The sequence below is a fragment of the Amphiura filiformis genome, chromosome 2 (assembly GCF_039555335.1).
Source record: "Amphiura filiformis chromosome 2, Afil_fr2py, whole genome shotgun sequence".
Lineage (NCBI taxonomy): Eukaryota > Metazoa > Echinodermata > Ophiuroidea > Amphilepidida > Amphiuridae > Amphiura > Amphiura filiformis.
In genome coordinates this window covers 88,173,661-88,198,891 of record NC_092629.1, presented here as the reverse complement: position 1 = coordinate 88,198,891, position 25,231 = coordinate 88,173,661, and the positions used below count along the sequence as shown (strand labels likewise).

General features: G+C 36.5%; 1 protein-coding gene across 2 annotated transcripts in view; it reads right to left on the bottom strand.

Annotated features, from left to right (window-relative positions):
- The window catches only part of LOC140146788 (carbonic anhydrase 7-like), a 43,162-nt gene extending 29,749 nt beyond the window's left edge, over positions 1 to 13,413 (bottom strand). The window contains exon 1 of one of the 2 annotated variants that reach the window (XM_072168670.1): positions 13,060 to 13,413. In XM_072168670.1, coding sequence (XP_072024771.1) covers positions 13,060 to 13,135 — 76 coding nt within the window. In that variant the 5' untranslated portion in view covers positions 13,136 to 13,413. The remainder of the gene's footprint in view (positions 1 to 13,059) is intronic. The other variant, XM_072168672.1, reaches the window with a different exon arrangement.
- Between the last annotated feature and the right edge of the window lie 11,818 nt (positions 13,414 to 25,231).

Below are 25,231 nucleotides of genomic sequence, written 5' to 3'. Positions count from 1 at the left end.
TAAAACTGTAACAATATGGCTTCCACAATCTTGCTCGCCTTAAGGCGGGTCGGAGGGGAGCATGATCTATCGGTTTTTGAAACAATTATTGAGACAAATAAAGCTGACACACAGGATAAATGATATGGATTCTATAGCCTTGATATAAAAGATATCATTTCCACCGATGCATGCACACGATTTGGTTTCGGGCGGAGAATTCTACTATTAAGAAATACACTACAATATTTGGTTAAATGTCTAGAAATGGTAAAGTATGGTTCATGCCAACTGACTCGCCTTAAAATGGTAGAAAATATTATCCAGATCCAGGTGTATTTAAGAAATCAATAAACTCGGACTTCATACTGAATTACCGTCCGGTAAATAGGATTAACGTTGAAATTACCATCATTAAAGCGATTTTGGTGGTAGTAAGTTAATACTGAATTTGGTGGTAGTAAGTTAATACTGAGTTACCGCCCGGTAAATATTATTAACGTTGAAATTACCATAATTAAAGCGATTTTGGTGGTAGTAAGTTTCAGCTTACGAGCCGCATTATTTCTCCTATAAAAGTTTATTAACATGACTGTACGTTTTAGAAAATAAGTAGAGAGATTGCGATTTCCAAACGTACGTATCGAATGTACGTGGAATCTATTCAAAACCACTCTCCTGTGACGGAATTTTGAAAATATTCCACGTACGTTCGATGCTACGTTTGGAAATCGCAATGTCTCTAGTATAGCTAACAAAATAAACGTCAATAAAAATCCTTACATGACGAAAGGACGGGCCAGTAATTACATGGAGCCAGTTGGCGGTTTGTTTGAGCGTTTTGGTAAACCACATTCCCCCTCAGTTAGATGAGCGTTAAGGTAGCTGCCTCGGATACAACACCCTTGCAGAAAAAATAGCTCCTGTGTCAGATCATTCAGGTCTATTCATTTAAATCTTTAACATAACAAAGAAAAGTATTTTCCCCACCTATTTTAAGAGTCTTATAAGAATTGTAACAATTCTTATGTTTTTCTTTATTTTTTGAAAATTCCCTTAATTTTGACAGTTTTTGATTTTTTTTGCCCACTTTAAGAAGGAGCTACGGTTACCAAACTTTCAGGGATGGTAAATAAGCTTAATATCTAAATTCTCTCGTCATTTTTTTTTGATAAAGTGTTTACTTTTGAAAAAAAAAAATTTTTCCATTTTTCATTTAAGGGAATGTTAGAAACACTGTAGCTTAAAATATAAACACTTAATTGGAAAAAGCTGACGAGAGAATTTAGATAATAATCTTATTTACAATCCCTGAAAGTTTGGTAACCATAGTACTAGGGGGGTGTGATAATTCCAAATTTTTATGAATTGCTGTTGAAAATATGGTATCGACTATACTAAACAAGAATATGATCATTAAAAATAAATTTAAGTAGATTACCCCCCCCCCCCTGTACATGCCCCCTGAAGATTTGGTAACAAGGTTGTCGAATTCGGCAGCCTTGCACATTGCTTAATGTAGTAGGTTATCATAGAAACTGAAAGAAATTGAGGTTCATGAGCCTATTTAATAATTATTTTGTATTGTAAATGCTGAGTTTGATCAAATGTACGTGTCGATAATAACATAAACAGCTTATCAGCTGGAGGATAAAATCACTTTTTATTGAGAGTACAATCCCAGATAGCATGGCAATGGTGGCCCAATGAAGGGCCAATGTTTGAGTTCAATTGGCCCAACATTGGCTGACAGTATTGGGCCAATCATGTTTTGCTCATGGGCCCAAGGTTGGCTCAATATTGGGCTTGGGCCAATGTTGGCCCCAGCTTGGCCCAAACCTTGTCACAGTTATTGAACCAACATTGGGCCTGTACCTATTTCTCATTGGCAAACAAATGGCTGCCAATGTTTTAACAATATGTAATTTTAGTATTGGGCCAATATTGATGCAATGGATTATTTTAATTATTGGACGTTATTGGCTCCGGAAAAGACATATGTATCACCTCTTGCCCGCTTCTCGGTAAGAGAGGAACACTACGACTCATCAATAGCCATCAAGAGTATTTGATAGCATGGTGACACGTACTTTAGAAATCTTTAAAAGTATGGTCTTAGAATTGAAATTGCCGAAAATTCTTGTGTATTTTCTTTAAAATAAATAATCCGTGGTGTTAAATAGCGTTTGCCCTGCGTTTTATCATCCGTGGTTTTGTTTCCTATTATTTCAACTTAGTATAATATTTAGGATTTAAATAAGGTCTTACAAACACTAGTACTCATCACAATAATTATTTGTTACCATATTGTTACCCAATTTGTTACCGAAATTGGTGTGATAACCTATATTGGCTGCCAACATGATGCCAATGTAAACATTGCCAATTGAAAGCCAAGATTGGCCCAATATTATATACTGATGTAATGCCAATCAAACGATATATAAAAGGCCAACATTAAACCAATGATAAGTTTATTATTGGCCCGAGATCAGCTGCCAATGAATGGTGAGCCAATATTGGCCCAATATTATATACTGATATAATGCCAATGCAACTTTTTGCCAATATTGGCCCAATAAGTATATGTTATCTGGGATGCTTCATATAAGTCCATTAATCCACATCACTTGATTTAAGAAGTGAAAGACTTGTGTCCCTTCAAGATACCCAGCTGCAAGGTTTTGGATCGGTGGCTTGTCAAGCTTCTCTGGATCCATGGAAGATAGCCCTATGGCATGCTCAGCTGTAAGATCACATTCCCCAAAGGTAAAACTGTCTCCCTTCTGCTTCTGAAACCCGGAACAAGACATGATCGATCATCTTTATCTTTGTGGCTTCATATATGAGAAGGATCTGCTACTTTAAATGAGTAGGCCTATCATAATATGTTATTATCATACATGTACTTGATTTGCTGGAATCTGTCTATTGACACAAAGGAGAATGCTGGTATGTTGATGTTAAGAAGGTTCTTGGTATTATTGCGCAATTAGTCATCATAAAGTTGATAAAAGGCTGGTATCAGTTTTGAGTAAGTTGTAACTGTTGAAGTTTAGTTAGTGAAAAATATGGCTCTATAATATGATGTAAACTAATCAGGTTTTCAGGGAGTCCAGATCCAAGATGCACTGACAATGCATGCAAGTATGTGTTCATATAGGGCCTACTTTTGAAGATCATCTAAATAGGTAGAGTTATATCATATAAGTCATTAAAGCGTTTGTCCTTCAGGCTCACTGGGAAATGTGGATGTTTCATTGGACTTGTTCCATGATTTATTAACTTTGTATGCAGCCAAGTGCCTGTTGAGTCAAACTGCTCGACGTTCAGGCAGTAGTTGAGTAATATTATTCTTGGGCATTATTTTGTCTACCTATTCTGTTCTCAATTACGTGCTTGGTAAGACTCTTAATCTTAGGTCCGTGTGCACAAATGAGTTAGATCGGGTCTAAAGTTAGACCTTGTCTAAGTAGAATTTAGTCCCAGGACAAGGGACATTTCCCTTTACATGTAAATCTTTAGAATTTGCTAGCTACTCTATGAAGTAAATAAGAGTAAAAGACCATTCCTGATGGAACACAATTCCACTTAGACCAGTCTAACTCTTTTGTGCATACGGACCTTAGGGCCTACTCCTTACAGAAAAGATGGTCAGACATAAACCCAGAATCCAGCCTTTCATAAATAAGACTTTCTACACATACACTATGAGCTGTTTGATCTGTGATGACAAAGTCTCTCTTTTCATTTTAAAGTGTTTTAGTTTCTACTCCACTTGCTGCTTCTAAGATCACGAAGATAGGCCTACTCACTTTTTACACCACACTAACCTATAAATGTCTAAAATTGCTCAAATGTCATCATATGGAACTAATTTCACACTAGCTAATCAAGAAGGCCACATACAAAACCCATAGTTTTAGCGAAAAGCACTTTAATCAAGTGTTCACAGCCATTTGAACTTCCATTAATGTCGTCTGCTACATTCAATAAGTATACAAGCCTGCCGAATTCGGAAACCTTGTTTCAAAATTTTCAATGGGCATGTACAGGGGGGTTAGAAATCTTTTTTGAATAAAATTCTTTCATATTCTTGATTTCCAATGTTGATACCATATTTTGAACTGCAATTCATATGAAAAAGTTGAAATTTGCAAAATAACACCCCCCCTAATTGTACCCTTCCCTGTTGGCTAAACAAATCCTAGCATTTAGGTAATTTAGTGTTTCTAGAAAAAATAAAAAAATCATAAAAAAGTACCAACATTTCTTTTAAATATATACTTAAGTAACACTAAGTTAGAAAATAAACTTGGCTTGCATTATTTTGTGATATATTGGCAGCAAAATGAAACTTAAAACTTTTATATACAACTACTATAAAGGAGAGAAAAATCAGTTTTAATAAAATCTTTGTTTTCAAAAATGTGGCTATTTTGAGAAATTGGCAAAGTGCCAAAAGCCCTTCCCTGTAGTAATTCAATGGGATTTTGAGATGACAAAAAGTTGCATAAATCAAAAACACTTTTTTGGAAAAAATTAAAACTTGGCAAGTAAGGTTTTCTCCTTCTCCATAACAATAGTATCTCGTCCACAACCAGAGTATCATTGCCACCTGCATCTATCATAAATGGATAATGGGTGATTGGCTGCTGTTAAAGGCCCATTCAGTGATTTCCTTCTCCGGACGATCGTAAAAATCATCAAAATTCCGATTTTGATATTGTCATAGATGTGCTAAAATAGCCTGCGAGTGGTTCTGCCGAAAGCCGTGTATTTAAGACCAAATAAGACATTTTACACGAATCTGTAATTTAGATACTGACAGTATCTAAATTAGCTACATGTATTTCAATGGGGCTTCAACTTCGACAGTACTGCTGTTTTCTTCTCTTTTTGCCAAATTTGTCATTAAAAAATACCAAATGACAATTTGAATGACTTATCCTTCACTTTTAAGCATTTTATAAACAATTTTAATTTTTTTACACTTGTGCTGGGATCACTGAATAATAATAATAATCACTTTAAATAGTGTTTTAAAGATTTTTGATAAATTTGGGTGCATATCACCAACTCTACATTAAACATAATCAAACTATTTATCAAGATCGCTTGCTATGTCTATCAAGCATGTTTCAACATGTAACACTATTCATCAATTGAGTAGCTTAGTATAAAAACGGCGTATGGCACATTTTTGTGAAAAATTAGGTTTTCAGGTGAAAGTGTCCTAGTGACCTCTATTTACGCCGTTTTTATACTGCGCCACTCAATTGTTTAATTTCAGGCCATCTGTAGAATAATGCTTTTAAATAATCATTAATGAAAACTTAATTATGCAACTATCAATATGGAAATCCACAATTATTTTCAACATTAAATACGAACAAAATGCTGATAATTTAGCTCGAATCTTTATAAAACATAGTTTATTTATCAAAGATGAATTAATTGCAATAAATAACACGAAATGATTTTAATTTACAAAAGTAATATCGTTTATTAATTAATGTTTTACGGGACCAGCTGCCAGAATAGGATTTGACAGTTCTCTATCAGCTTATCTCTCCGTCTGTCTGTTTTCTGTCCGTTTGTCTGTCATTATATCCGTCTCTGACTCTGTCTGTCTGTCCACTCGCTCTCTGTCTCTCTCTTTTATCTCGACTGCTATACCTTGTTTAGGACTTTCAAAAGAGGTACCTGCATGTGCAACAATGACTGTTTCAAAACAGCCCGTCAAAGCACAGACCGTGAAGACAAGGACGGTCATCTGCAGCATATCCTATAAAAATATGATCGTCTCGCCTGAACACAAAGACAAGATAGTCTTCAAACCTGCCATGGAATCGATTACCGTAAAAAAGGTCAATAACTCAACTCTCGTACACTCAATTGCATTATCAGTTGCAAACCAATTAGACTATGCCATAGTCGATTTTTGATAAATAAAAATATGTTATTAATCATGATGAACGCATTTAGTTGAACTCGAAATCATACTGATATTTATTACATCAAAATACTAGTATAAAATGGTTATGAAAAAAATTATATAATTATATTTGTGACAGTAAAAGTAAAATATACGTAGGCTTTTATTATTGAATGCAACATATCATAATGGCATAACTATTATGGCACTTCAATACTGAACAATTCTAATTTTAGAATCTGCCAGTTTATTATTCAAGTTAAAAATCGACTATGGACTTTCACTTTTAAGCAGAACTTTACCCCGGGAATTCGTTCTCTAAAACACACTGTCAATCATACTTGTTTATCAATCAAATCTAACCACAAGACTAAGGGTCTTTTTATCTTTTCAGTTTCCGTAAGTCTTTTGTTCAGATACGAAAACGCAAGGGATTCAGTAAGTTACTGTAATCTGATTTCATTGTTAACTCTGAAGTACCAATCAGCTTATTTCAATAGAGGTGATTGCTTATGTCAATAAAACTGGGAGAGAAAAAATTATGATAACACCAGTGTTTTTAATGGCCTAGCGCCCTCTTGGTAAATTGATCTACATTGATTTGACAAAATGCATGCCAATCCGAATGACAAAGTCCACTTTTTTCTGTAAAAACGTTGCAAATAAGCCCTAAAATCACAAAAGGTCCGCTTATGAGCCTGTCGAACCCCAAAGCACTTGTGCAGGGCCACAGTGTCGCCCTTCACTCGTATCAATGTCTATCTCCCTATTTTGCTTCCTCCTGCCCCCCCCCATATGATCAGTCTCCCCACTCCCTCCCCGTCCCCCGGTCCCTACTCTCTCCTCTCGAGTTCTTCTCTTTCTAGTCTTTCCGTCTCTCCCTCTCCTCTCTTTCTTCCTCACCCCCTCGCACTCTCGCTTGTTCAGTCTCAACTTAAGTATCTCCCTCCTCCCTCCCCCTCGCGAAATTTATCAGTATGATCCATGACTGAAAATAAGCTCTGCAAAAATAAACATTTAAAATAAACCCGAGTCTTGCATATAGGCCCAACCAATTATCAGATTAGCTTGCCATGAATAGAATACATTATCTTTGCTCCAATGCAAATTCTTTTGTATTGCATTTCAATATAAAACATGATTACCAAATCACCACTTGTACGCGCCTCATTGGGAGATTTTAGACGCTCGTTTCATCGCCAATATGAAAGACTTTTGCTTATAACTTGGCAACATGGTTAGTATATATTTCAATGCAAGACTTTTTTTAAGAGCCACTTACGTCTAGGCGTAAGTGCATATACACCAAACACAAGTCAATTGAAGCCGTACAATTTACCGCAATTTTAGGACCGTAAAATTTAGGCTCTTCTTTTGTCTAGGTTGGCACCCAACCGCACATCTCAAGGTTTTATGTAAAAAATCAATATAACTTACCAAAACGAAAACTGAAATTCACGAGCTTCAAATTTTCAGTAACTAACAAAAGGCTAGAATAAAAGATTGGTCATACCTGGGAGACTACCACTTCAGAATAACAATGACTTACAAAAACTATTACGGATACGGAAACAGAAACTGAAAAGATAAAACGACGGTAAGCATGATGGTACAATACGCGCTAGATGCGTACGTTTATCCACTAACTCTCGCGCCAGCACAAAAGCGCCGCATTCCATAGCTAGTTGTGTACCATGTATAGTTAATGGTACGTGCCGGGAGGTTTTAAACAATAACGAGATCTGGGCGACCAATCACAAGCCACAATCCAGGAAAAAAAAGAGTTGGCACACTTGCACTAAACAATGGAAATGTGTGCCCTATAAAAATTGGGGAGGTGAGTGAAACATGCATGCAATATATGTGAAGTACAGACTCCCCCCTATATCTCACCCTTCCCCACTCCCCATCTTTCAATGTTGGAGGGTCTCACGGACCTGTTGACAACATGGCTTGGTCCAACATTGAATTGGGGGAGCGGGGGCAGAGATATACCAAAAGACAGGCAAAGTGTGCCAACCTTTTTTTCGCATTACATCATGACCAATTTTAGTTAGGCCAGAAATTGGCCTAACTCTCCATACAGTCCCGTGTTAAAAATGTTAACCGCAAGTCAAAGTCAGTAGTCCACTTGGGAAGCTTGGGAAACAGAGGGAGTACGGTGACTGAAAAGATCAGATGTGAAAATCTATCAATTGTGCACAAATAATTGAATCAGAGTTTTAAGCTTAAATGTAATATCCAGAGAATGCACAATTGGCAAGTGGACTACGGACAATGACGGAGAAGTCTACAAACCAATGGAATGTTGTACTCTGATCATCCGTGCAAGCAGGACATTAGTTAAGTCAAAAACTTTTTGGTGACCACTCTGTGGCTAGTAAGGTTTGACGATTGATCTAGAGTTAAGGCACCTTATATGGGGTTTATGTTCCTCAATTAGGGTTAAGGCGCCTTATTTGGGGTTTGGACTGCTTTATCGGGGGTCTACGTCCCTTATCTGGGGTTACGGCGCATTATCTGGGGTTTAGATGCCTTATCTGGGTTTAGACTGCGATATGCTAAGGTTAAGGCATCTTAGCCACAGGTAAGGAACGTAAACCCAGGATAAGGCCGTCTAAACCACAGATAAGGCGCCTTAGCCCTAGATAAGGGATGTAAACCCAAGATAAGGCAGTTTAAACCCCATAGGGACATGAACCCCAGATAAGGCGGAAATGACACACTTATGCTTCTGCTCTCATTCAAAAATCACATTTACGCTCTACCAAATGGGGCCATCTTGGATTTCTGGGCAAAAATTATGTTATAACGTCAAATTAATGTCAGATTCGGATTTCTTGGAGTGGACTTACCGGAAAAAGTGTCTTTCTACACGATTTTAGGCACTCTAGTTCAAAACTTATTTTTTCAAGATGGCGCCAGCATGGATTTATATGTAAAAATAAGGTCGCAATGTCAAAGTAATGTCAAATTTGAAATCCTTGTGGTCGACTTATCCAAAAAATTGTCTTTGTACACGATTTTAGGTCCTCTGGTTCAAAAATTTTCAAGATGGTGCTGGCCACCATCTTGGATTTCTGGGTGAAAATGATGCCGTAATGTCAAACTAATGTCAGAATTGGAATCCTTGTACTCGATATATCCGAAAAAGTGTCTTTGTGCATGATTATAGGTGCTCTGGTTCAAAACTTAAATTTTTAAAATGGTGGCGGCAGCCATTTTGGATTTTGGCCTCTAGCGAAAAATGCCGGGATTTTCGCGAGGGACATGGGGGCTATTTTTTTCTAGATGGCGCCAGCATGGATTTATATGTAAAAATAAGGTCGTAATGTCAAAGTAATGTCAAATTTGAAATCCTTGTGGTCGACTTATCCAAAAAATTGTCTTTGTACACGATTTTAGGTCCTCTGGTTCAAAAATTTTCAAGATGGTGCTGGCCACCATCTTGGATTTCTGGGTGAAAATGATGCCGTAATGTCAAACTAATGTCAGAATTGGAATCCTTGTACTCGATATATCCGAAAAAGTGTCTTTGTGCATGATTATAGGTTCTCTGGTTCAAAACTTAAATTTTTAAAATGGTGGCGGCAGCCATTTTGGATTTTAGCCTCTAGCGAAAAATGCCGGGATTTTCGCGAGGGACATGGGGGCTATTTTTTTCTAAATGGTCCATAGAAGTCAATCGTCAAACCTTACTAGCCAGAGAGTGGTCACCAAATTGAAGTTTTTGACTTGACTACATGGATGGAGACCAGGGCTTATATATATAACGCAAAGTGAAAGTCATTCAATCCCAGAGTAAAATGTATTGTTAGATACATCGCAACGGTGAATATATGTATTTATTTAATTAACTTCAAACTGAATCAAATAAGCAGTTTTTACCGTGGCATTTCTTGTAACTACAATAATTATTGTTTAGTGACAACAGAGTTTAGATTGCAGTCGTAACTGTGTCAGAGACAATGTATGTACTTCGATTGAATGCCGCTTCTTTCAAACACGCTAATCCAACAGGTGCGAGCGAGACGTCTCATGGTCTCAGCATAATGTGAAATTTCTATAGAATTACGATCCAGATGACCGTCCATCTCTTCACGGTCTATGGTCAAAGTCATGAAGGTAACCCAGGGGCGCCTCTTGTTAGAAGTCACACATGAGTAAAGGATACCTCTATGTGCCTTCTGCAGTTATCAAAATACCGTCAGTGCATATTGGGACGAGGTCAACATCCAAAACCCGCGTAATACGAATACAACACACGAACATTATAGTCATTGTGTGTTTAAGGTGGCACACAGGATCACTCAAAGTGGGATATTTTAGACATTGTTTTGTATTGTATCTTTAGAAGTAATGACGATACGTACAGGAACAATTAAAATTAGATTTGTGTCTTTAGAACACAAATATGCAATTTTAACCAATTTTGGTATTTAGGGTAAGTTGTTATGGCGGACCGAAAAAAATTGGCATGGGAAATCAATTTTGACGCTTTTCTCAAATATTGCAGAAATCTGCCGTGCTAGTTGGATTCCTTGTGTCATTACCTTTCAGAAAATGTATACTTTTATGTAGTTTTACATTACTTTTAAAGATACTATACAAAACAATGTCTAAAATTTCCCACTTTGAGTGATCCTGTGTGCCCCCTTAGCTGTTGTGATTTGGTAGTTGACAGCATCTTACGAATGGTAGTAAGCTTTGGCAAAAATTACATTCATGATTTCATAGCGAGAGTGTAGAAGAATTCAAATATTACAGATCTACTTGTGTAGGTCCTGTGGCTCTTAAGTTAAGAGGACTGAAACAACAACACTTTTGTAAAACGTACGTAACTCATTAACAGCAATAAATCAAGCAAGTTTTCAAAGAATATGATTTGCAGTATTTGAACATTGCAAAACATCAAAGTGCTATTTTTCAATAATATATTGATTTAGATAATGAAAATCGATTTTTAGGCTGCTTCGACCAACAATACATTGTCTACCCTTAAATGTCAATATAATGACGCTTTACGCTAATGCACACTTAAACAGCAATAGTAGATCTATTGATCGTACGAAAAAAAATGGACTGGCAAGAGCAACCGCTGGCGGCGCATCGTATTTTGAATCGCGAGAATTGGTTATTTTGGAGGAAGCAGCTAATCATTGCCGTTTTATTCTAGTTCTATTGCTGATATCAATAGAGAAAGCAACTTAACCTGGTTGATCTTCTTGTTAGTGATTGGCAATGACTACGTTTCTTATGAAATAATCATCTGATGTAGACGATTTTAGCTTCTCATAAATTATGAAAAGGTTTTTGACTACAAAAACGATTCTCTTATATATAAATGCATCTACGCACAGTTTCCACCTCGATACACACGACCACACAGAAATTTCCAAGCACAGAGAGTCTAGACTCTACGCAGGCTGTGTTATACTACACGGTTGAGAACATAGCATCATAAGAGCTGTGTAAGATCTATTGGAAAATGGAAATATGTGATTGGTTTTTGTCAAAACATCATGTGTTTCCTTCATCCAATCAGAAATATTTTAAATATCAAACGAAAGCTACCCCCAAAAAAAAAACACTGTTAAATCTGTTGAAAACGACCTGTCCCAGCACAATTTTTGACCAAAATGTAGGTTTTAAAAGTCAAAACTTCAAGTGTACGTTCCTTACAATATTTTTCAAATTTTATGTCATCAAATGAAAAAGCACACTTATATTGAACACATAGCTTCATTTTAATGAGCAATTTCTTTTGTAGAAAAGCTCTTCATAAAAATTATATAGCTTATTTATAAAATACTGTTGGGCATTTCATTTTTATTACACCTCGTAAATATTAGTGACCCAATCATGCCAGTTACGACGAGGACCACTATCCTATTAACCGTTTGCAGGTGTGAGTGATCGAAATATAATCACGAGGTGAAAGATGGATTGTTCAAGGTGAGTGGAACGGAACAATTCATGTTTCACCGAGGGATTATTATTTCGGCCATTACCTGAATTTGAGACAGTTAATATTATAGCATCTAAAGAATATGTCATATCTTACAGAACAACACAAAACCAATTTCTGCCGTGTCATGTGTTAAAATTTACCCATAACTTAATCGGTGAGTCCATGAGGTAGCGGTTAATGCCGCGTAAATCGCGCGAAGAAGCAATCTCTTCCCAACATGTGCATGTAACTACAGGTGTAGGAGAGATTGTGATGTTCCTTACGCATTTCGCCATGCGGTCGGTCGTTCATACGTGCGTACATACCACCAGTCTGAATTGTGCTCATTCGTCACGAAGGACCACAAGCCGGCTATGACCGAGACCAATACTTCCGCGGAAGAAATCTGGCAACACGAGGGCGACTGTCTAATACTAATATTAATTTTAAGCAAAATATGTCTTTAGTTATATTTCTATTTTAATTCAGCCTGTTTTGATGTCGACTAAACATTGCTAACATGCTGTTGAAATAGTATGGTTGCAAAACATATATTTCGATAGATTGAGACGACTACGCGCATATTATAACGACGTTATCATCAATATGATACTTGTTCGTGTGGAAAAATAGTCACGTTTCAACGTGTTCTGGGCATTACATGTGGACGTTTGTATGAAAGATGCAAATCGCAATCTCCTTTCTTATACGGCCCATGTGTCATGCATTCCAATGGACAATATGCATAATAAGCCGCACGGATGAATGATGCCAAATTGTCATACCTCACTGTTGCTTTATTTTAATGATTACTTACAACTTGAACAAAATGGATCGGGTTACGGTTAAGGTTTGGTTTTGGATTAGGATTATGGCTTAGTTTAGGTTAGGGTTACGGCGAAGGGTTCACTTACAGCATCACAAATTTTGACGGCAACTGCTTAAAATGAGGAGGCTACACTGGAAGCTTATTAAATTATCTTTAATTTTCTAAATACCTGCATGTATACAATATATATAGATAACTTCATTTATACTTATATATAGCAATAAGGAATAATTAAGCAGAGAAAAACAATATAATTATCAAACGCGACATGCACTGGTGGTGTGAATTATAGTATAAAACAGAAAATAGTTATTAAAGAAGTTAACTTTAAAATATATAACTAAAATATATAAACCGAATTACCTTTCACTTGTGATACTAGCACCTCCACTATCACAGAAGTAAGGAGAACGGTTAGTGCGCTTTTAAAACACGGCATCGTATAATTCCAGCCTAAAACATATATTAATTAAAGCGGAGAGTAGCTCTAGAGACACTGATTATGTTCGCTAAATTAATATACACGAACGCCGAATTAGCATGTTGCAACAGTTAACAGCTGTACTTATAGTATTGTCCCGGGAATCTTGTGGTAGGCGTTTCAATTAAATAAATTAAATGTACTTGAAAACCTATACATGTAGTACCTATCACATCTGCTAGGTATACGTCTATAGTATTCGTCACATCTGTCGCTTTGGTTTATCAGTACACTATAGCACTACTTTCTGGTTCTGCTGCTGGATTAGTATACTATCAAGGAATATATTACATGGAAGCGTCACTAATAATTAGCACGTGTCCCATTGTTATTCAAATGTTGTTATTGACATATTGTTATTAAAATGTTGTACTGACCTCGTTTGGGGGCGCTAGTCATATCCTGCGGGACATGGTATTCCTCGAAAGTGTGATCAGGGAATTTAAATAACGATGGGAAGACAATGTCACATTGTGGATTTGTTAAGTCTCAACAATAGCCGCCATGCTGAAAGGATAGGTCACAATATTTTTAAAGTAAATCGATCAAATATGATCAAAGAAGAAATATTTGAGTTCAAGTATCCATTCCCTAGACTTGCCCTCAGACATGTCCTTTGATCCATAATCTGATTGGTTTCACACCATGACTGGCCTCAGATCTGCCTCCGATATAACTCGTCTCTCATCAGCAGTGTTAAATTGCTGAAAACGGTTAATTCTGTTCACCTTCCCACAATTCAAATTTCCTTGGTTGAATGTTCACTCTCATTGATATTGATTGTCAACATTTTCCAATATGTCAGCGCTCAAATCGGACACAGTACGTAAATAGACGCGGCAGTCCGTTGGAGTTGTAGAATGAGCACCTAAATTTCAAAAATTGCAGCAAATTGACCTTTTGCCTATTTCAACCTGTAAATTATTAACCAAGCATTCAAGAAATACGCGACCGATGACATTTTAGTTGTTTATAATCAGAGAAAGGTATCGAGGCGAGGTATTTTACAGCTTAATTATTACAGTTTAATATAACTGGCAGCCATCATGGATCTGACACCCTTAAACCGTTTGGATAAAATGACACCCTGATTTTTAGAACACTTGACATCCTAAATAAGCTTAAAGAAACCAAATAAAGTGGAATTTTACTTTTAACAAACTTTCTGCACGAGATTTCGTTGCTGCCCAGATAATTAAATCCAGGCTTCACAACTAGATCATATAGAACAGGTGTTGTCATATTTTTTTTTTCAAAAATGGCTTTTGAAAAATGTTCTATTCGGTATGTTGGAATCCAAACATATGGTACTTTAAGTGTTAATTTATGTCATGACAATGTTCATGCCGATGAACCAATATGATCACATTATTACAAGGATGCAATTAATAATGCTCTGCGTACTATTAAAGTCATTATGCTCCAACATAAGAAGTTTTTACAGATTTTCTAAAGAACCACTGAACCAATACTAGGCTTATTTGTACTCACTTTAATGCATTTTTCATGCTGTTTCCAAACATGGTCACGCAAATATTTTGATTTAAAGTTAATTATCATCAGTTGAGTTATGCTGTTTTGAATTTCCACTACCAATATTGTCATTATTACGCTGTTACACATTACATTACATTACTTTTATCACATACATACAAGCCTAGCTACCACTTTTTAATACACGCCAGTGCTTATACAGAATCAATGCTACACTCCTGACATTTTTCTAACAGGATAGGCCTAGTATTTGATATGTAGGTGCTAGGTGTCATTAATGCGCTGTAGAAGTGATGATGTAACATGATTTACATATCGATTTGTAAGCGCTCTTTAGCAAAGTCATAGTTCATTGAATTTACAACCGTATGACAAAACAGGCCAAAATAGTAACTTTTTGCACAATATTTGCAATTTAAAGAGGATTGGCCATTGCTCATTCTAATGACGCTAGTATAGCTAGGACAATATAAGAGTGCTTTTTCATTTAATGACATAAATTTTGAAAAATATTGTAAGGAACATTTGAGATTTTGACTTTTATAAGCTACATTTTGGTCAAAAAATGTTTTTGGATAGGCAGTATTCAACAGATTTACCACATTTGCCTTGCTATAACATTGAATTGAGTTATCTGTTGAAAAATGACGAAAAGTGTTTTTAGGGGGAAGTGTTAGCTTTGGTTTGATATAAAAAATATCTGATTTCTATGAAGGGAACCCTTGAGGTTTCGACAAAAACCAATCACAGAGGCCCATTTTCTAGCTAGAGGTTCCACAGCTCTTACGATGCTATGCACTCAACCGTGTAGAGCAATCAAAGACTGTGTGGAGACAATGCACTGCTTGCTTGGAAGTTCTTGGACAAAACTGTCTGCTCAGGTATATCGAGGTGGAAACTGCGTAGATGGTTTGTAAGAGAATCGATTTTGTATGGAAACCTTTCCATATGCTACCATAGCAATAGGTTAAAACAATTATATCGCACTGCACTACAAACAAATAGCAATCATCACCTGTCTGCAATCATAGATTGAATACAATTCCGCTCTTTTCATAGATACTAGTCTTACAGTTGCGAGTGATTAGATCATTAGAATTACATCCAGGTCTTTATCCCTGTTCTTTGACCTCTATGGTTCAATGCAAAAGTACCACGTGAACGTACTAACGCAGTGCGATATATTCAAAAATTGTTTTAACCTTTTGCTAAGGTAGTTAATCCTGTTACATCATCCCTTTTACGGCGAATATCTTGACCACCTCACCTCACCTTCCACACACGTCCTCGCGTAATTGAAACAAAATTAATACACGCTAATCAGATAAATTGGTGCTTGGCTACCGGTATAAAGTTGCTCTGATTGGAATCGTTCTCACTTTCTAAAAGTGTATAAAACATGCTATATTAGTTCAAACGGGTAGGGTCCACTTTCTACGTACTGTGGTAACGCAACAAACACACAAAATATCAAACTCTTTCTTGTACTTGATTTGATAGATTTGAATTTGGATATTATCCATATTTTATTTAAAAAAATGCAGGCACGTTACATAATACAAAATGTAAACTTCTTCGAAAAGAGACACAATTGTCTATATACCAAGTATAGAATTGACGATACAAAACTCACAAGAAATACCATATAAAGAACAAGCCACGATTCTAAACATGCTTTGGCGGAAAGGAATGTTTTAAAACGTTAAAGAATGACTCTGGCAACCACAACGAATTAAAACAGCTGTCTCTCAACACACGATATTCTCATTCCCGGGCGCCGAGATTGTCGAGTGCAATGACGTCCCAGTAATACAATGAAGGCTGACAATAACCACGACGTCATTGCACTGGACAATTTCGGTGCGGGAATGTTGAATATCGCGTTTTGAATGCCGGCTGTTTAGTAATCGGTGTAGCTATCATAGCAATAGGGTAAAACAATTTTTGAATATATCGTGTTGCACTGTAAGCAGTATGTCTGATTGAATACGTAGATTGAATACAATATCGCTCTTTTCAAAGATGCTAATCTTACAGGTGCGAGTGATCAGCATGATATGGCACAATACAGAGGTACCGCGTGAACGTACTAGTGAGGTGCGATATATTCAAAAATAGTTGTACCCTATTACTATGGTAGTTATTCCGATTATTACATCACTTCTACGGCCAGTTACATAAACCTTTGTACCGATTTTGTCATTTCGTCTAAGAGGTAAAAACAAACAATAACAAGATTTACATGGAAAACGGCATTGGTTATTTGGCTATTTACAAACATTTATGTAGTTTACATTAAAAAAAGTTAAGATACAAAAAAGGATGTATATTTAAGGTTTATGTAACTAAGGCCCACTTGTATATTGTGAGGTTTTGCATTTGACTAGTGACGATTTGGTATTGACGAATATTAACAATGTTTTTACACAAACATGTCAAAGTTAAAGGTCCATTCAGTGATCCCAATGTAATTGTAACAATATTGAAGCTGTTTATAAATTGCCTAAAGTGAAAAAGTAGAGAAATGACAGATTCGTGTAAAATGGTCTTTTATTTTCTCTAATACACGGCTGTCAGCTTAACCACTAGCAGGCTATGCTAGAACATCTATTTATGACAGTAGCAAAGGTACCAAAACCGGAATTTAGATGCTTATTACGATCCTCCCGATGAGCAAATCTCTGAATGGGCCTTTAATACAACATTAATGTCACACAATATGAATTATAAGAAACGTTTTTCACACAAGTCTCCACACACATGTGATGCGATCAAGCAAAATCAATTGGAACTCGGAAATATTAAATTTTCTTATATATGCATTTACAAAGCTGCATATTGTGCAGAACCCCCCTCCCGGGGGGGATTGGCACTCCCACTTTGGAGGTGACGCGTATGTAGGGCTGTTAAGACCCCCTTTTCACAGTCGCTGTCACCAAAGACCCCATATTTTTTACGAACACATGCGCTGTCACCCGAATACCCCATATTTGTCCATTTGATCTGTCACCCAATGACCCTTACAAGTTCAATTTGAACAACAACTTTCATTTATCACTGATTTTGTTACTTATTTTGAAAAAACAAGGAAATTTGAAGCCATTTAGAACTAGAAATTCGATTTTCGAGGTTTCTGTGGCGCTGTTTCGGCTCTCAGATTCCATTTAAAACAAAGTTCATGTTCTCACCCAATGACCCCATATTTTTTACATTTTGCTCTCACCAAATGCCCCTTAGTGCGAAAGTGCCAGCCCTACACCTATATCCATTTCATATTGAAGTGCCCCCCCGGAGAACACCGCATTGAAATTAAGCATTCAGTTCCAAAGATATGAACAATGAGTTTCCAAAAAGCAGGAAACAAAAGGAAATATTACCTTTGTTTGGCTATATCTCAAAATCAATGTTTCCGAGTTCCCACTAATTTTGAGTACTTGCATGACATAATATATGACATACTGTTAGATAAACCACATAAACGAACATGGAGCACATTGAACATTGAAATATTTCTTCCACAAAACACAGGTTTAACACATTGCACGTGAAGTTTCTGATCATAGCAATATTTTCTTTTATAAAGCATAGGCTTAACATAATATCATTTTACTTTATTTCACTTTTATTCTTATTATCAAAGCACACACAAATACGATTAAAGCCCGGCACATGTTGGCAACCTAATTTGTCATTAACGCATATCATTATTCAAGTTAAGGGCTAATCATGTCTGAGAAGCACATGTGGGCATTTGAGTTATTGATGTCTCGAGTGTCCTCTACGGGGTGGAGCCGAGTCACTCAGCTGTTCAGCCAAGAGTCGAGTCAAGTCTTTTGATCAGAAAATCGAGACGGTCACACAACCAAAGTAAAAATATGATTCCCTAAGAAAAGTGGTCCTATAGGATCAACTTGTTTATTTTGAGGGATATCTGCAGTTGACTACGTTGTAAAAAGGTATGTCTGACCTAAAAATAATGAATTACATTTTATACCCAGATAATGGACCTTAAAGAACACAACAACGTTGATATAAAGTTTAAATTGAATTCATCTGATAGACATTGCCTTATCAAATCGAAGCATGAAAGACCTGTATGACATGTGAAGAAACCCAAATCACTGGTCATATATTCGTCCAACGCTCTGCAGGGTCTATTGTTCTATTGTTTCCGATTAGAGCGCTGACATATTTGAAAATGTTGCCAATCAATATTCATGAGAGTGTACATTCAACGCCCAGTTTGCGAAATTGGGTGAGTTGTGTTTGGTAGGTGTGAAATACATCTGACTGGGCGTTTTAATTACGTAACGAATAAAGGCATTGTCATCATCGAATGGCTGCCCAGTGCTTTTATGTGTTTAGTTATTATATAGGCCTAATAATTATTATTAAATGTATTCATCATTCCTTTCTTTTCCCTTCTCTGTACTTATTCTTTCCTAGGCCTACACTTTATCACTCCCTCGCTCTCATTGTCCCCTCTCACTCTCCCTCTCTCATTCCCATCATTTTCCTTATATTTCTATTTATCTACTTGTCTTTATTATATCTTTTTATTTCTCCCTTCCTCCAGCCCTCTCTCATTCTCCATATCCCTCCTCCCTCTCCTCCCTCCCAAGACTTCTCACAGAGGTAAATCTGCCCTCCCCAACCCCCCTCTTTGGGTACGCCACTATTTCTATACCAATCTCCTTCTTAAATAAAATTAAATGGAAATTTAAAAAAAACAACCTTTAGGCCTATACTTATATACTTACATGTATACGTATAGCGATTACCATTATAGTGTAATATAGATATATGGACTGGACATGGCAGCCTTTATACATTCTAATGTGTAATCGATCAGCAAGAGCATTCAATTTATTTAAATGAAACGCCTAACGTCAGGTGGGTGGTAAAGATGATTGCATCGACAGCTAAAGCCTCCTTATAGACTTCAGACCCACACAAGCACACATTTGGGATACGCGAGTACAATGGTACCACTTTACACATGACTGCCCTTACACATGACTGTAGTGTGGTCACTTATTGATACTCGCCTGTTGTGTAGAGCGTTAATATGATGCCGGATCAGTGACCAATTTAAGGTTAAATACAATTGATTTTCAAGGCTTGATTCCAGAGGGGCGTAAGTTAATAATGGAAACAGCCATGCAGAAAAGAATGAACTTACTCACGCATACAATAGTGTATCCATCTGAACTAGGGGCCACGGACAAACCGCGGCTCGTGAGTGATCCTATATGTTGCAGGGATAGGGGAGGGGCGACCATGATAGGACCATATGGGCTGATGGGGGGGGGGGGTTTGGGGTGGGGGGTGATTGTGGGCAGCCGTTTTCGGCAATTTTCCTTTGGATTTTCTAAATTTTCAATTTTTAAAATTATCCTGGATGATATCTGTCGTGAAATAAACCAATGCTTCTATAGGCTATAGGCCTAGTATGCCTATTTATACCCTGATTAAGCAATATAGGCCTACAACAATAACTACAACAACAGTAACAAAACCAACAACCAATATTTTGTTCATCTGATTTGTAAAAATATATTCATAGGCCGCGCCTATTAGCTCCTATTACTAGGCCTAGTATTAGACTAGTATAGCCTAAATATTTCTGAATTATATAAAAAAAAAAAAAAACCGGGCAAAAACAATCAATCGCTGCAATCAGAAAGAAAAAAAACGAACAAGAAAAAAGAAAAAAGTGAGAGAAAAAAATAAAATAAAATAGATGGAATGGACCACATCGGGACTCGAACACGTAACAAAATTTTCCAGCTCAAAACTATAGTATATAGTCGAACGTGACTCTGGCGCGCTAACCGATTGAGCTACTGAGTTACCTGTGAAATCGATTGATCTCAAACTGACTATTATGGAATAGTGCATACCAGGCTCTTATGATAAACAATCTCATCACCGCTGTAAATGTCGGAGGTATCGATGGCGAAAAACCTCGATTTTTGCAAAAGTAGCTTAAATTTGGAGTGAAATTCAAATGGTAAAGGAATCGACGTACTTTTGAGAAATAATGTAGGCAGTTAGAAATCAAAATTAACGTTCAACAATCCAGATATCGATAATGTAACATAACAGTGTTTTGTGGTACAAGATTCTTGAAAATTGTTCCCAAAAACGGGCTAATAAAATTTAATCGGTACTGTATTTGGTTCTTCCCCATGGCAACATTATTTCTTTGGTCGATTTGTAGTACAATACAAAAAGGAGAAAACAATCACTCGGCGTGGTTTTATACGGAGCGAATATTTGAAAAAAACTGCATGGAACGTGTTTTGATCTTGTGAACATGGTGCGTAAAAATGATTTAAACGAAGGATTTTCAAACGGATTCTAAAAATTTGTATACACACACAAAAATAATGTTAAGATACATCCATGCACCAACATTTAACTCACTGCGATATTTGATTGCTGAGAAAACGCGGTTTTAGAGAACAACTTTATACGTCTTTTATACGTTTTTTATACGTTTCTTCGTGTAACCTTAATGGCGGAACCCCTTTATTCGAAACCATGGTACCACTTTTATGAATAGCCTGTCGCAACTTCTAATCGGCATCAAACGAACAAAAGATTATATAATCTATTGCGACTCTATTTCTATTTAAAAGCTCTTTGTATTCGTCATCCTAATCTAAAGTAGTCAATAGCACAATAAAGATTGGGATATTGTGCAATCATTGAAGAATAACTTGCACTTCATAAATGTTCAATATTGGAATTAGTCGGCACACATCTTATGCGGCCCATACACGATCAATGTTATTGATCAATATTGCGGACCCTAAATGCATGAGTGGATACAAAATCTACAATTGTGCGTGTACAATGGTAGATTTTGCATCCACTCTTGTATCAAGGGTCTTTGATATTGATCAAAACATTGAACGTGTATGGGCCGCATTACACGATTAGTTGATCGATATTTATCTCATTTGATTACCCGGTTCGATCCATTCAGGGTCCATTCAATATATGTGATGCGATCAAGCCAAATCAGTCGGAACTCGGAAATATTGATTTTGAGATATAGCCAAACAACGGAAATTTTTCCTTTTATTTCCTATTGTTTTGGAAACTCTTTAATTGCTCATATCTTTGGAACTGGTTGTTCAATTCGAATGGGATTTTCTGCAAAATCCAGCTTTATAAATACTTTTTACAATGCTATAGGAAACTGAAAATTTATTATTGCCGAGTTCCGACTGATTTTGCTTGATCGCATCACATATGAGTCGAGTCAGAAGGTCGAGTCTCGAAGTGTTGAGTGACGGGATTAGTTTTGAATCGATTGTATACGTTCAGTCTCGTGTCGAGTCGAATCATTTTGGGAGTCTTGGGCTTAAGTCTCGGGCGCAGTATCAAATCTTAAAATATATCAAATTGAGTAGCTATAGTTTTTATAAGATAAAAACAGACTAGTACAATAGATGTCATTTGTACATCACAGCACTCTGATGTTCTCATAGTTCTTTCAAACTTCGTTTAAAACCTTTTGTTAAGGTTTGCGTAAAAAACATTCAACTTTAGGGTTTGCTAAACCTTCATAAAAATCATGTAATAATAAATATGTTGACAATTGCATTGTCAGCGTGGTCAGAAGAGAGTGTAAAATATTTTATTATCAAACAAGTAAAAATATGACATAAATTATGACCAGCTCCTAAACCCAAAACAGTGCCACCAACGTCAAGTTCCAACAGGAAGCAGACATGGTGGAGTGGGATAATTTGGTCATTCAATTCGACAAAGTGATACATAATTTTACTCAATCCTTTGAGTTGTATACAAGAACGTTTGTGAAATCACAGCCAGTACATTATGACGACCAGAGATGCCCAATTATATATGGACAACGTAGAGGCACTACTGTGACACGTGGCTAGGTAAACCGTTCTATTATTCAGCGGCTGCACAGGCCGAAAATTATCCACAAGTGTCGTGTTTATTCCATTCATGCCAAAGTTGCTTCCTTGGAGTTTACGAAATGAAGCAAGCTGTGAAGAAATGAGAGAATACGTTTATAGGTCTTATGTTAATACTCTGTGTGCTAACAGTCCCAAGTTTTGGGGATATTTTCCCAAAATAGCAAGAGCTATCTTAAGAACCACTGACAAGGCTAGATCTGTTTGTACTCAATCTAATGCATTTTTCATGCTGGTTCCAAATATGGTCATGAAAATGTACAATTCTAAACTTTTTAAATTAAAAAAAATTTTAATCCTTTTTAATAAGTTTTTTTTTTTAAAGTTTTGTTTAAATTTTTTTTGTTTAACTTTTTTTAAAAAAGTTTTAAAAATCTTGTCGTCTGCAGTCAACACACACTTGAATGGAGAGGGTTTTTAAAAATAGCTTATAAGTTCCGGGCGAAGATCACGTCCTAGGAACTATATGCATGCACATTGTGTCTTGCACAAGGTTATCTCACATAACTCATTGACCCATTTGGATAACGTATAGCCTACATATATATTATCATCAGAAACTGCAAACTCCGCCTAAGGCAGGGATAACGTAATGACAATTATTTTATTGTTTCATTGTAGCAGATAACTTTTGTAAATAAATATTGGATGGTATTCCTGTCCTAACAAGGAATTTACTAGAGAGTAATTAAAAGCTATCACAAGTATGGGTTGTCTTGAAAGTTCACTGGTAAATGTAGTTGAGTACGTATGCAAACCAAGAAATACTTAAAGGGACATTTAAGGATGAGGCCTGATTGTCATGATTATAATTTATATAGATATTGGGTAAATCCCATTATGACACTTATATTTCCAAAGTTTCTAACAGTTACGCACTTCTGTAGGACATCCTCTCAGACCTCACGAATTTCAAAGATTCAAATTAATCTGATACGAACAACATTTATTTTCATTTTAGACTTTTTTATAGTCTATGTTTTCTTCATTTCAGCTTAATTTAGCAGTTGTCATGGTTGTGTGTAAATTCCTATTACTATTAGATACGTTGTAATAAAACACGATTTTAAATATTTGAATATTAATTTTCTCTGAGGGTTTGCAGCAAAATTGATATTTTATTTTCCTTGGTATGGGTTTTAGTTGTGGCTAGTAGTCAGGTAATGATGATGGTGATGATGATGATGATATGATGATGATGATGACGACGACGACGATGATGATGATAATGATGACGATGATGATGATGATGATGATGATGATGATGATGATGATGATGATGATGATGATGACGATGATGATGATGATAATTAATACACAAACGACAAAGAGGAACAAACATGCCTAGCATGTAATTCTATTTTTAACATGGAAACGTTTGACCTCTTATCTTCTCGCAAACTAAGATTATGCATATCTTATCTCTTCAATAAACATTGTAAAAGTCGATTTGGCCTTGACACGTGGGGCTTGCCGAAAATGTGAGCATGTCTACTATTTCCATGCTGTGAGTGATACCATAGAAACGTGCTCTTTGTTTAAACATTACAAGTAACATGAGTGGCAAACATTAATGTTTCATATTGCTTGCAACCCCCCCCCCCAGCAATGTTGGAGCCAATACTAGACCAATTGTCCGTTCCTCTCTCAGTATCAAAACAACATTGACTGGTGGGTGCGGGAGGGGGGTTGAGAATTTCATACTAAATTAAATCCTCATCACTGCCATCATCGTCACCATCACGACTCTAATAATCATCTGACATCAGTTGTATTATCCATCATCATCATCATCATCATCATCATCATCATCATCATCATCAACAACAACAACAAAAACAACATCATCATCATCATCTAAACCATCATCATTATCACCATCATCATCACCATCATCATCATCATCGTCGTCGTCATCATCATTTACACTATAGCCACACAAATAGAAATCTTACATTAACTGCAAGTCATCAGAAAAACAAAATATTTTAAACAAATTATTGTTTTATTACTGTGCGCACAGTTTGCAACAATAACATCAACTGCTACATTATGCTCAAATGAAAAATAAAATAGACTTTCAAAAATCTATAATGAAAAAATATTTTGTTTACGGATGATCGTTTCTCCCATACTCTGAAATGCCTATTAACAGCATTTGAAGACATGAGCGCAAGAAGACCGTAAGTTCACTTGGGCCCTCAACATGTATACATTAAAGTTACGTATAGTTTCTTATGGTTCCTGAACATGTATAAAACATTACCAAACTATACGAAACTATACGCAACTTGAGTGTATACATGTTGAGGGGCCAAGTGGACTTACGGTCTTCTTGCGCTCTGGTCTTCATTTTATAAACATTTGAAGAGCAAGAGAATGGTGACAAATCACTATTGTTACCTAAATTGCTGTTATACATAATAGAGGCCGTCAGCGTGACGTCATATGCCGCCATCTTGTGGGTACACGCTGCGATGGTCGTTCGATCTCCATGCATGAACAGCAAAATCACTGTGTCGATGCGTGTTAACAGCTGCGTGGCAAGCTGCGTCTTGCGCGTAGTGTCTGACGCATGAACACGCGTATCATTTGTACCCAC